General features: G+C 25.0%; 1 protein-coding gene across 2 annotated transcripts in view; it reads left to right on the plus strand.

Moving 5' to 3' along the window:
- Positions 1-13,269, plus strand: part of LOC129608970 (regulating synaptic membrane exocytosis protein 2) — a 166,979-nt gene that overhangs the window by 90,445 nt on the left and 63,265 nt on the right. For both annotated transcript variants that reach the window (XM_055520777.1, XM_055520778.1), the window contains exons 3-6: positions 1,439-1,986; positions 4,627-4,913; positions 4,982-5,239; positions 5,317-5,558. In XM_055520777.1, the coding sequence (XP_055376752.1) occupies positions 1,439-1,986; positions 4,627-4,913; positions 4,982-5,239; positions 5,317-5,558 (1,335 nt within the window). The remainder of the gene's footprint in view (positions 1-1,438; positions 1,987-4,626; positions 4,914-4,981; positions 5,240-5,316; positions 5,559-13,269) is intronic.

The following is a 13,269-nucleotide window of genomic DNA, read 5'->3' on the forward strand; positions in this document are numbered from 1 at the left end:
GTTTTTAATTACTTTTTGTTCAAAAACAGAGAATTTTTTTGCAACTTTTAAATTTCAACAAAAGTTATTTGACCTTTTTCAGAAAAAAAGAAAATATTTTTATGAAGAAATTTTTAAAAAAGAAAAACCTTAATAGATTTTCTCAATAAGTTCGCCACACAAACGCATAAATACTGCCTTAAAGATTAAAAGTGCCGATGCACAATTAATATTTTTTAATTATGTTTAAAATTGTAAAATAAAACAAAAGTCCTTCATTTATAAAGATATAATAATTATAAATTCCTTCGAAACAAAAATCGGCTTTTTCACTGTCGTTTTTGTGCAGTATTAAGTACTCAAGGTAATTTTCATTATAATATGCACTATGTCCAAATAAATAAATGCAGGAACTTACAGTAAACGTATCTTAAGTAAAGTTAAAACAAAACGCGCTAAAGAACCACGCTTGCTTATGAAAGAAGGACATCCTGCAGATATTGTAAAAACTGTTTAGCATTTATAAAGAAATCTAAAAGGAAAAGTTTACATGTTATGAACGAACAAAAACTGTAGTTTATTTTTGTATTAACCGCTTTGAGATTTTAGATAATTTTGAAAAAATTTCTTCTCTTGAAATTAGCATTAAAAGATTGCATTAGCAACTGTATTGTGAGCAAATCTGCTTTTCATGTAAAGAATAGGAGCTTCTGTGATTAAATTTATAAGTTAACTACATTTCGTTCCAAAAATGAGCTTATCTCAAAAATCTCAACTCAATCCATAAGTTTAATATTCTATGTATTTTACGTAAATCACACATTAAAAACGTTTTACCGTTATAAATTTAAACTTATATTAATGACCAGAGTTCGAGTATAAATTTATAAATAAATTAAATTAGTTGGAAAAGAGCACTTTCTCAAGTTTTTAACATCACTTGATTACGCTCTCATATAATGAAATCATGATTTAATGAAAAATTATGTGTGTACGAATAATAGAGAAATTTGATATTCCAGTAAACTCATAAATAAATTATTCAAACAAAATTTCCGAAATTTCCGAAAAAAATCTCCAAACATCTGCACATAGCATTGACATTTTTATATTATTTTTAATGAAACTTCATTTTGTCGTGTCCCTTTTCTGATTATGCCTTATTCAATTTATATTTTCACTTTCTTGACTCATTTTTAAAATGATATTAAAAATTTTTAATCTCAATAAATATGCAATAGATTTCCCGATCCCGAAATATTTGAATTCATTTCTATAGTACTCAATAACACAAATAAGTTCAGTCTCGTATTTTGTCGTCATGCCAAGTTTTAAATACTTGAATCGATATGCTTAATTACATTAATAATTCAGTCACAATATATTTATAAAACTCATAGTTCTTTTACTTAATTTAATTTTTTAATACACTCTTTTCTTATTACAAATTTAATTTCAGTTAATAAAATGTCACCGCGTCCATCATTAGTACCAACAGAAGCATCAGATATTTCATCACAATATAGTAATGAATCATCACAACCATCAAATAATAATAACAATATTAATAATAATTCGACAACATCAAGCACTACAACAATTGGTAATAAACAGGAACCGGGTAGACGTGCTGGAGCATGTCGTGTTTGTTTAAAATCATTTAAACCAGATGATTATAGTAAAACCTGTTTTGAATGTCAACAACGTGTTTGTGAAGACTGTGCTAGTTATAGTAAATTAGATGAAAATGAAGATGTTAATATGTGGCGATGTAGTGTATGTAGAAGAAAAATGGCCTCAAGGGTGTGCATACAACAGGATTCAACTGATTCAATGTTAGATGTACCCGTATTAGAAGCATTACAACGACGTCATTCTGATGTTAAATTGGGTTCAACGACTAATTTATCACCTGGTAATGGTATAGGTGCATTAGCACCACCTCGTTCACCAGAATTAAGAAGACATTCAGATGTATCACCGGCATCATTAAAAGAATTAGAAAAGGTAAAATGCAATTCATTAATATTTTTTCTCATCTTTTTTTATGTTATTAATTATGAAAAAATAAATATGTAGAAAAGTATATTTGATTTTTTTTTGTTGTTTTTTTTTGTTGACTTTGTTTTAGTAATAGAAAATAATAAATAATTAATTAGATGACGCCATTTTTAATTAATATTTCTTGATGCGAATATTATATAAATATTAAAAATAATAATGTTTTAATATGTAAGACAACTACATATACAATTATGGTACGTTCTGTAGGGAGTCGAAAAAGGGCTTTTTAATAAAATTAAACTGAAAATTATCTAAGAGAAAGTTGACAATTCTAATTAATATTTTCCTTCGAAAAACATAACCAAATATTTATTTTACCTAAAAATATGTATATACATATGAAATAAATGTATATATTATATACGTATATAACAAAATCCTTAAGACTTAATTCCAAGACGTTCAAATATTTGTAGATGGTAAAAAAAAATTAAATGAAATTAAGAAAGTTTATAATAAAAATTCTTACGTCCACCATGATATTTAGATTTTATTAATGAATTAACCTTCTTATAGCTTATTTTAACACTTAAATACAGCATATTGTTTAACGTTAACATCCTTTTTATACTAGCTAGGGGTTTAAACAAATTATCACTCTATATATGTAAACGTATAATTGCAAAAAAGGAAACAGAACGGAAATAAAATAAGATGACATTAAAGTTAAAATAAATTTAGAAATAAAGTTTTTTCTGCAAATATTAAAGATTTTCTTATAAACTTTTCTTATTAAATTCTTTTGCCTTAATTTTTTTTTTTTAATAAAATTTAAGGATAATATTATGGAAGATATGTGATTTAATTTTTCTCCTTCTAAGAAATTATTTGCCGTATATAATAATATACAGTGGTAGAGAAATTAGTAATTTTTTTAATTGAATACTATGAAATTGTTGTCGCAATCTTTAAACTTGTATTATGCCATTTATATATTAAAGCGGAGGATCAGAAAATCTGCTACTCAGGGAAAATTTATATCTAAAATTATCTAAATAAATTAATGGTTGAAGAAATTCATAATTGTAATTGATTAAGAAATGCCAATTTATAGTAATAATGGTAGAAACTGATTTAAATTGGCTAACTTAAAATATTCAAAGATCCTTAATTTACTTCAAGGAAATACAACTAAATTTAAGACATATTGGAACATATTTAAAAATTAAATGTAAAAGAAGAAATAAAAATAGATGAAAACAATAAAAAGAAGGAAAAATTATTGCCAAAAGTACAACCTACCATAAAAATTTATATTTAAAAATTTGAAGGAATTTACTTTAAATAAACAATATATTTGAGAAGCAATACCAAAAAGGTAAACAGCAATTAAATCAAAATCGACAGAATGAGGGATGATTTTTGTAATTGCTATAAATATTTTTCAACAATATGAACAAAAACTCAACAATATATTAAATGCTCTAATTGATATTGATCAATTTTACGAGTTTAATTAAAATTTTTGCGAATTCATTAATTGTTCTTTTTTCAATCAAATGATTGCCTTGTATAATTCGACGAAAAATGAGACTTGTAAATAACAAAGACGTTTTATGAGTAAAAAGTTAAGGCATATTCTATTAATTTTATTTTTTATGAAATTCAAGAGCTGGAATAATGTAGATACTAAATCTGGGGTGATATTCAGTAAATTATTAAAAAGTAGGTACCCTACTCAATTTCAGTGTTACCAAGCCATCGTATTAAAATAGAGTAATTTAAAACAGAATTATATAAAAGATTACTTATTAAAACAGCAAAATTGGTTACCTAGATTTTTGAAAGATTCTTATTTCTTTAGGAAAATTACTTTAATTTTTATCCTTAAATTATACTATTGGAATAGCCCTGAATAATTTAACGTTCCCTTATTTATTCAAAGCAAAATTTTTTTAAATTCTTACGTATTATGCCCATTTTCTCAATGTGTGTTACACAAATTCGTACAGTAATTGTATATAATCGTACGTGGTTAAAATATTTATTAATACCCTGAAATAAAAGACCTGTATATATATATATATATATATATATATATATATATATGTATTAGTACATAAATATTATATCATACTTGATTATATTTAATATTAACTAAATTATCGAAATTTTTGTATTTGAAACAGTAAAACTTTTATTAAGATACTAAAAGATTAAAAGAAATGAAACGAAAAAGTCAATGTCAAAACTTTTATTATAAATTGATCCTATGTAAATGTATATAACATTTAAACCTAATATTTATTTACCGTAACTAACGTTACAAGTTTTAATTAATCTTTAAAATTATTTGCCAAAAAAGAATTCATTTCGTAAGAATTTTGGTTTCGTTGTTCTTTATTTTTAGACCTCGCAACATAATTTCCAAAAAATTTTTTTGAGAAAGAATTTTTTTTTACTTATAACTTTTTTTTTTAACCTACAACATTTATCAGTCTGTAACTTTAATTAAAGATACCAAAACTAATCACAAAATTTAATTAATAATTTAATTTGAAAAAAAAAAGTTATGTATACCCCTATATACATATGTAAATAACATTGAAACTATTTTAAATACAAAAAAATTTAATTTTTTAGCTCAAAGGTACTAAAACTCCTGGTGGTGATATGGATTGGCGTAGAGGTGGTGGACGTAGTATGGCACCAAGTCGAGCATCAAGTCCACCACATGCTGAATTTGAAATTGGTGGACAACAATTGAGTAGTATAGCACCACCAATATCACGTATGGCATCAAGGCGTGGCTCTAGGGTATCACGTCAACATAGTTATGATGATGATATTAAAGGTGGCGGTAATGTTAATCCAGCACAAGGTGGTGGACAAAATGAATTGGGTTTAGGTATGCCAGCAATACCAAGAAGGTAAATACAATTTAAATAAAATATAAATTTATGTTTAAGAATATACTTTGCTTATTTTACTTTTAAAGGAAATCTGCATATGATGTATTTGCGCCGGGCGTTTTACAAGCAGCACAACAAGTTGCTGCTTTAACAGCTGCTAACAGACAAGCTGAAACAATACCAATTGTTTCTGTACAACCTAGTTCAAGACGTCCATCATTTAGAGCACCATTACCAAGTGATGATTTACCAAATCAAGAAGATTCACCCCTTAGTCCTGAAACTACAACATCAATATTGGCTGTGGAAGATGATAGACGTATAAGACGAAGAGGTTCACAATTGTAAGTATTTTTATGCGCATAGGTTTCCTTTTATTATTATAATTTAACATTATAAAATTTATGAAAACAAATTTTAGACCCGATATAGCAGCATTACGTGATAGAGGTGCAATACCACCAACACAATTAAATCCAGTACCACCACCGATAGCTGCATTTACAGGACCTAATTTAGAAGATTTAGAAGCACCAAGACGACAAACCTCAATGGATGGTGAAGCGATTAAAATTGTAATACATGATGTCGATTCTGGACCAATATGTGCATCAAAACGTCGTATAGTTTTAAGACGTGATCCGACTGACAAAGCACATCGAAGTAAGTGAATTAACTAAATATTATTTTATATTACATATTTATATAAAATAATATAAGAAATAAAATATAAATTTCAATTTTTAATAATTAAATTTTGTGAAAATTTGACATTCATAATTAACGCTTTCATTTATCAAAAAAAATAAATCATTTTAAATATTTTATTCTTATTTAAAAAAAAATTTTTCACTTAATTAGCAAAAGCAAAAGTGTTTTATATTACATATTTTAAACCATATTTTTTATATTATGTCGCTTATAATGTGTTTGGATGGATATGCAAAATATTATAGTATATTGTATGTACAATTCGTAATGTGCATAACTATAAAATCTCCAATAGCAACCATGATTTCTGAATTATTTATATTAAAAATATGATTTGAAAATATTACAAACCATGTACTTGCATTTATTTAAAAATCAATAATCGCATGCATCATTAGCCCTATTCGATTTTAAACAAGAAAACAAAGCCTCTCAATCAATTTTGCAAATTGATTCAAGGGAGTGAGGTACCAAAGTCATTTTCACATAATTGTGTTTTATTAATTCGAAAACTTAAATTTTAAAAAAACTCTTACAGTAGTGTTATATAATCTTGATGTACGAAAATCTCCAACTAAAGCGTTTATTAAACTGCCAGAAGCGTACTAGGCTAAGAGAAAGACTAATTGTGAAGGTTGAAGAAAATGCAAAAGTGTGCTGTGAGCCTCTTCACACAGAAGTACCTCAAAATCAAAATATAGGCATAATTCCACAATTATAACAAATTTTTTGATTCGGAGAGCTTCACAGCAATCTTTTAAAAGAAGAATTTTGTTAACTCAATGGAAATTTTGTTAACTTTTTTCATACAACTGCAGAATAGATGGATAACCCTAATCAAAGGAGCGTTATAAATTAAAAAATTTTTCTCCCCGGACTGGATTCGAGCCAGTGACCTACCGCTTTCCAGATGGACAATCTAGCAACTGAATGTAATCCATATGATTACCAAGTGTTGTTTACATTAATTTCAGTTGACTGGTTCGAGTTCAATCCGGGAAGGAAAATTTTTTAGTTTAATTTGCTTAATAGGCACGATTCCTATTACTTAAAAAAAACTACACGTTGTATAAGTAATTCATTAAGAAATTCAGTTTTTACTGTAGAAGAAAATTATGTCTTTCGATATTTAATTTTCAGAATTAATATTTCACTCGCGGCCTACAAAGAAAGTTTTTGAGTATCAACAATAATTAGAAAATTGTTTCTGAAAATTCCAAACTCCAAATTCTCTAACAGTTAAAGAAATTTTTTTGTGTATATTAACATGTGCCATTAACAGGATTCTGAGTTATTTATCAAATATTTAAACGTTTACGATATCATATGAATATTCTTTAATATTTGAATTTATATATTCAAATTAAAATTGTATAATCTTCAAAAACAAATTAATCAGTTAAATGAAATAAATGTACTATAATATAAAAATACTATTCAGATTGTTTCGCATAATGTGGCAAATAATTTCAGGGATTAATACAATTTTTTTCTCGAAATTGATTAAAAAATTATCCCTGAAATAATTTGCCACTCTAGGCGAAACATACTGTATAATAATGTATATAATAATACTTAAACCCTTCTGACTTAACTATACATTATCTAATTATATTATCTATTACTTAATAATATTTATCTTTAAACGCATTTTGAGAATCAATGTTTTGCGTATGATTAAGAACAGAAAATAAATTTATTTTTATGAAAAATTCAGATTATCAATTGATTGAAACATCATCATTGATTACGTATTATAACATTTTAATTAAAATATTTAATTGATGATAAATTATTTTTAATTATATTGCAAATAATTATTATATTGACATAATATACATATGTGCAAGTTTACAAATTTTTCTGTATAATAAATTTACACAAAGTAAATAAAATGTGGTAAATTTAATGAAGCAGTAAAATGAATAAAAATTTTAATTATTAAATTTATTAAATGTAAGTACCACATAAAAGTTTTCATAGCGTAATTCCAAGAGACAAAAAAGAATTAGTATACACATGAAATAAAAGTGACTCTTATTAAGTAATTGCTTTTTTAGCCCTTATTTACTACATTAACCCAATAAAATACTACATTTACCTAATTTAGTACTACATTAACTCAATAAAATGAAAATCCAGATGGGCCTTACCTTATTATAAATAGTCAAAAATCTATAATGATAATAACTTGCTATTTCCAATTGATTTAATGTTAAGATTTGAGAGAATAATCATTCAATATTTACAGAGACATACATACATACATATGTAACTACTCAGATATTGTTAAAAATAATTAATGAAACTATAAAATAAATTCAATTTTATGTTGATGCAACGTTATTTTTGGAAATGAATTTAAATTTTTTTTTAACTAAGCAATGTAAACCGTAAGTAATGTACGGACTACAATTAATTCCAAAAAATTCGGAACAAAGAAAATTGGTTTCATTTCATAGCTACATATATATAAAATACCTATACCTATATGAAGAGTAATTCAACCTTTAATTTCCCATATTATCTCGAAGAATGATCTATTATTTTTTTTTTAATAAATTTTAAAACAAAAAATTTAATGGAAATTTCTTCTTTATTTTCCTAAAGTACTAACTATATAAAAATTTCTCATCTACCCTGTACAGTATGCAAAATTTTCAATTTAGTTTTACAACTTCGAAGAAAATAAGAGGATGCATACTAACAATTTGTTCAAATAACTTATTTATGTAAGCATACCTTTTTCTAATTAAATACTTAATAAAAAACTTGCCATTTGTTCTCATAATTTGTGAATCGTATGTAATTTTGGAAATTTTAAAAAATAAAGCTTTCTTGACCTAGCAAAATTAATATTTTCGTTTCAAAATTTATGTTTCTTATATGAGATATCTAGAATTTCCTCTTGAACTTATACTAGTAGATTAAGCAAATGTCAGAGAACTTTAATTCTTAAAATTAAAGATTTCTTATTGTAAATTAGTAGAAAATTTAAAATTCTTTATCAAACTCGCCAGATATACTCATTATAATATGACAATCGTTTACACTCTACTTTCTTCATTAATTAATATACTAGTGTTGTGTAAATGATAATAAGTATTCAAGTTATCTTCATCACACTTTAATGGTCAGGTATATTAATTTCTGAAAAGATGATATTATAAACTTCTGCAATGAACATAGTGGCTTGCAAAAATCAACAACTATTTTTTGATTCTTCTCCATTTTCACTAAAAGTGTGTATAATAGAATGGATAACTCCATAACTTATCCATTCAATTTGAATATTGAAATTTAATCACTATATATTTATATATATATTCATGTACTTTTTAATGAAGTGTAAATTGCAAAAGTTATATGTATATATATACAATACAGATTATATAACTTTCTATTTAATGAAATCGATAATGGTTTCTATTAAAAAGAAGTGAAAGGATTTTATAATAATTTTGCAATATTTCAAAAAGAAAAAACAAAAAATGGAAATAATTGAAAACTTTCGAATAATTGAAAAACTTTTCTATTATACCTTAAAGTTTTCTTCTCAATGCAAATTAAGTTATCAAAACTTTAAAACTATTATTATTAGAGAATTGTTATTTTAAAATTCAGGTGTAAGTTTTTTTAACGTATATCATTTTTAAAATAAGTATATATATACATAAGAAACTTTTTATTTAATTTAATACATACACAACACGTGCGATATCGTTTACAAGTGGTATTGTAAATTTTTTAATTAGTTTGTAATGTTGAACTATAAGAAGAATCTAATATCGATATTTATTGTACTGCATCTACAGTTAACGTTTGTTATTAATGCAAGATAAGAACAAAAGCAAAAACTAGTTGATCACACTCTGATACAAATAATATTATGACAGCAGAGACACTAGAAAACATTGTAACAGTTGGATTCATGGTATATAACAAAAGAAAATTTTCATTACAATTCAACTTGAAAACAAGCTCCTCTCCATGATTCATATACAAAATTCTGCTCTATGGCGCTTTAAAACATTACATTAGGCGTTTACTGTATAATTTTGTTAGTTGAACGGTTAAATTAATATTTGTCTGCATTTTTATTACATTTACGCCTTCACACATTGTATTAAATATGTATCAAATCTCTTTAAGCTTTTAAGTGCAGTATTTATGGATTACAGACCCTCTTTTTGTGACGACTCATATTAATTCCCTTAACTTTCAATTGATACCTATACATTCACCTGTTATACACACTTATGATAATCCGGTACATTTCTTGTCGTTATGGCCTCAATTCTAACAGTTCTATATATATATATATATATATGTATATATATATATATATATATATAATTAGTCACCATTTAATTTACTCTAATTCAAAACGAAAGCATCTCTTCCGCCTTTTATGTCTCAAACAAAGTCAAAGCTATTGATATTTTTGAAACCGCAACAAATTTCTTTTCTAATGATATCCTAAAGTTTTCTTGAACAACCCCAAAATTTACCCTTCAACCTGTTTTGTGTTCTTCGCATCACGCTCATCACGCTCTTTTACATACTTGTTTTATATACTAACATATTACTGGTATACATATATGTACATACATATCCATATATATTTATATTTGTAATTACATTACACCCTAATCAATATGTCAATACAATACTCTATCTTCACAGGTAAAAATTTCTTCTATAAATTCATTCTATTGTAATATTTTTAAGAAGAAAAAAAAGGATAAAATTCCTTTAAAAGAAAAGGACATTTATTTTTTTTTCTCTTCTTTGACTTTTTCTTTTTTCCTTTTTCATTTCTTTAAATACCTTTTGAGAAAGAAAAAATAGAAATATAATAAAGCAGCATTAAAATCAGAAGAAAAGTGACATTTATATAACAGCAAAGTACACCTTTTTATTTGATTACCTGTTCACTTTTCCATCAACAAAAAAAATATAAAAAAAAAAAAACAGAAAAAGAAAAGATTATTTTTCATTTCATTTCCTCCGAAATTTTTTCATTTTCTCTCATTTTTTTTTCTTTAATTTTTTTACATTTTCACCTGACTTTTTCTTTTCTTATGTGTCATTTTTAAATCATTCTCACCTGTTATACATTTTTTTTTTCTTTTATTATTATAAAATCTTGTTTAACCTTTATCCATTTTTATTTTTATCCTCTGACAGGACACATATTGAATATAGAAAACATTAATTCATTTCAAGAAAAAATGCAAAGTAAAAAAAAAAGTAAAAACAAATTAAATAAAATAAAATATAAGAAGTTGGAGAACTCACATAATAAAAATAGGATCAGGCAGAATATGTGTGTATATTTTATTATACAAATATATAAAGAACGAAACAAAAAGAAAATAAATCAGGATTAAAAGAAATGGAAATTTATTTTAACATTGTGAATATTTACGCATTGTGAATAGTTTTTACTTTACATGCATATAGTTGTCTTAATTTATTGCAATAAATTTGAATGTAGTAATGACTTGCTTTTGTAAATAAATTTCATATAATAATTTTCCATTAATTTTGTGTATCAAAATAATTAAAAAGTAATATCCAAACTTCCAATCGATTTTAATAAAAAAAAATTCATTTTATACTAAAATCAATTTAATAAAATAAAATTTTCATAAGAACGAGATTGAAATTTTCTAAAATCATTTAGAAAATTTCTAACATCATTTAGAGAATTTTCGGGATGTGACACTGCACAATCTCGGTATTTAAAAATTTCCTCGATAAAAAATTGTAGAGATTTTCAAGGGTTTTCCATTTATATGATAACGAGCATTAATATAATTATTCTGCGACAATCGTCGATTTTGAATTCTAATGCGTTTTCAATATTTAGAATATTCTTCCATCGCCTTGGGGCAGAAATATTTGTATTAGACTTTTCTTATACAGAATCATTAATTAAACACCTTTAATACTAGCATTTCAAAGTATTTGACAATAAAAAAATGTGTTAATTTTATAAAGAGGGCTCTCATGTGTTTTCATTGTAATTTTAAGCAAACTCTTGTCTGTTTTCTAAGAAATTTCTGTGAAATATTCTTACATTTTCCTTAATATTCATACATTTATGTAGATAAATGTGAGAAATTAACCAGTTTTTCAACATAACTATACAGGGTTAATCAGTAAAGAGTACAATATCGTATATCATTGTTTAGGGTATCAAAAGTGGATAACATTTTTGTTTGGAACTAGTTGCCAAAACCCAACGGTTTTCGAGATACAGCGATTTTAACGAAAATAAACAATGATAATATATAATATTGTAATCTTTACTGAATCACCCTGCATAAATTTAAAAAATATTTGAAATTTTTTTTTATCCCGCAGCTTGTTTAAGTTACTCAATAATTTTATATATAATCAGGGAATTTAAAATCGTCGTACAATCGGTTGAATATTTAACAATTTTTATATATTTCGTCTGTAATAACTTTCAGCAAAATGTTTATAGGGCAGAAATCAAATTACAAAATTTTGCTAAGAAAATCGAAGCCAACCTTGTATCATTTTTAAAGGTAATAGTTACTCCAAAACAATATTGTCTTTTAGTTAGTGGCATACTATATATTCTTTAAAAATTTAATTTAAAATTCACTTTATTCGCAATAAGTTGTGTAAATACAAATGTAATAGCGTTAAGCGTATTAACTCACCAATCACAAATTTAAACAATATTTCTCATCAATGATAATGACTGCTTCTATAAAGTTTTCTATAAATGGAAATTCCTGTCAAATATTTACTCTCCCTACACTTATTATCAGAGTATAACGCGTTTTTATTAAGTTATATGGAATTCATTAAACAAAAAATTTGATATTCGAAAATCTTTTCATAAATATTTTGACGTGTATCAAAAAAAAGAAGAAATAAAATTACAATAACAATAAAAGCAAAAAACAACAATCAAAAGATAAAGTAGAAAATGTCATCTTTTCTTTTCTTTATCTTCTTCCAAAAAAAAATTTTTTTTTGCTTCCCATTTCATACTATGGCGTACTACAAGTTGTCGTTTTCTTGTCCCTTAAAAAATAACTTATTTTATTATTGTTTAGAACAAAAAAAAATAAATGCCATTTTTTCTTCACCTATACATTTGTCTTATTAGTATTGTATTATCCTTTCTTTTTTTTATACACATATAATTTTATAATAATAACTTTGCAACAAGCAAAAACGAAAAAAAAAAGACAAAACAGACAAGGTGTCAAGAGAAAAAATGAAAGAAAAGGAAATAGACCCAAAATACTAATACATTATCAATAAATGTCCTTGAAATACATTTTATGCTGTTTCTCTCTCTCTCTCATCTTTTCCTCTCTCTCTCTCTATAATGTTCTTTCTGTTTGTTTTTGTATACATTATAATATTATAACATATAATATGTAAATATATATGAATTGAGACGCATACATTAACGTTTCTAAAGCTTTTATATGCTCGTATATGAAAACGTATAAATTCACACCTGTTGACTTTTTTTTATACCCTATAAAAATTGTACAATGGAAAAATTTTGCAAATTAAAGAAAAAGAAGAATTTACAAAACAAGAAAACAAAATATGCCCCTCATAAATTTTTACACGAAAAGTATGGTCAAAAATAATAACCATATAA

The sequence above is a fragment of the Condylostylus longicornis genome, unplaced genomic scaffold (genome assembly GCF_029603195.1).
Source record: "Condylostylus longicornis isolate FDR11 unplaced genomic scaffold, ASM2960319v2 ptg000038l, whole genome shotgun sequence".
In the NCBI taxonomy this organism is placed as follows: domain Eukaryota; kingdom Metazoa; phylum Arthropoda; class Insecta; order Diptera; family Dolichopodidae; genus Condylostylus; species Condylostylus longicornis.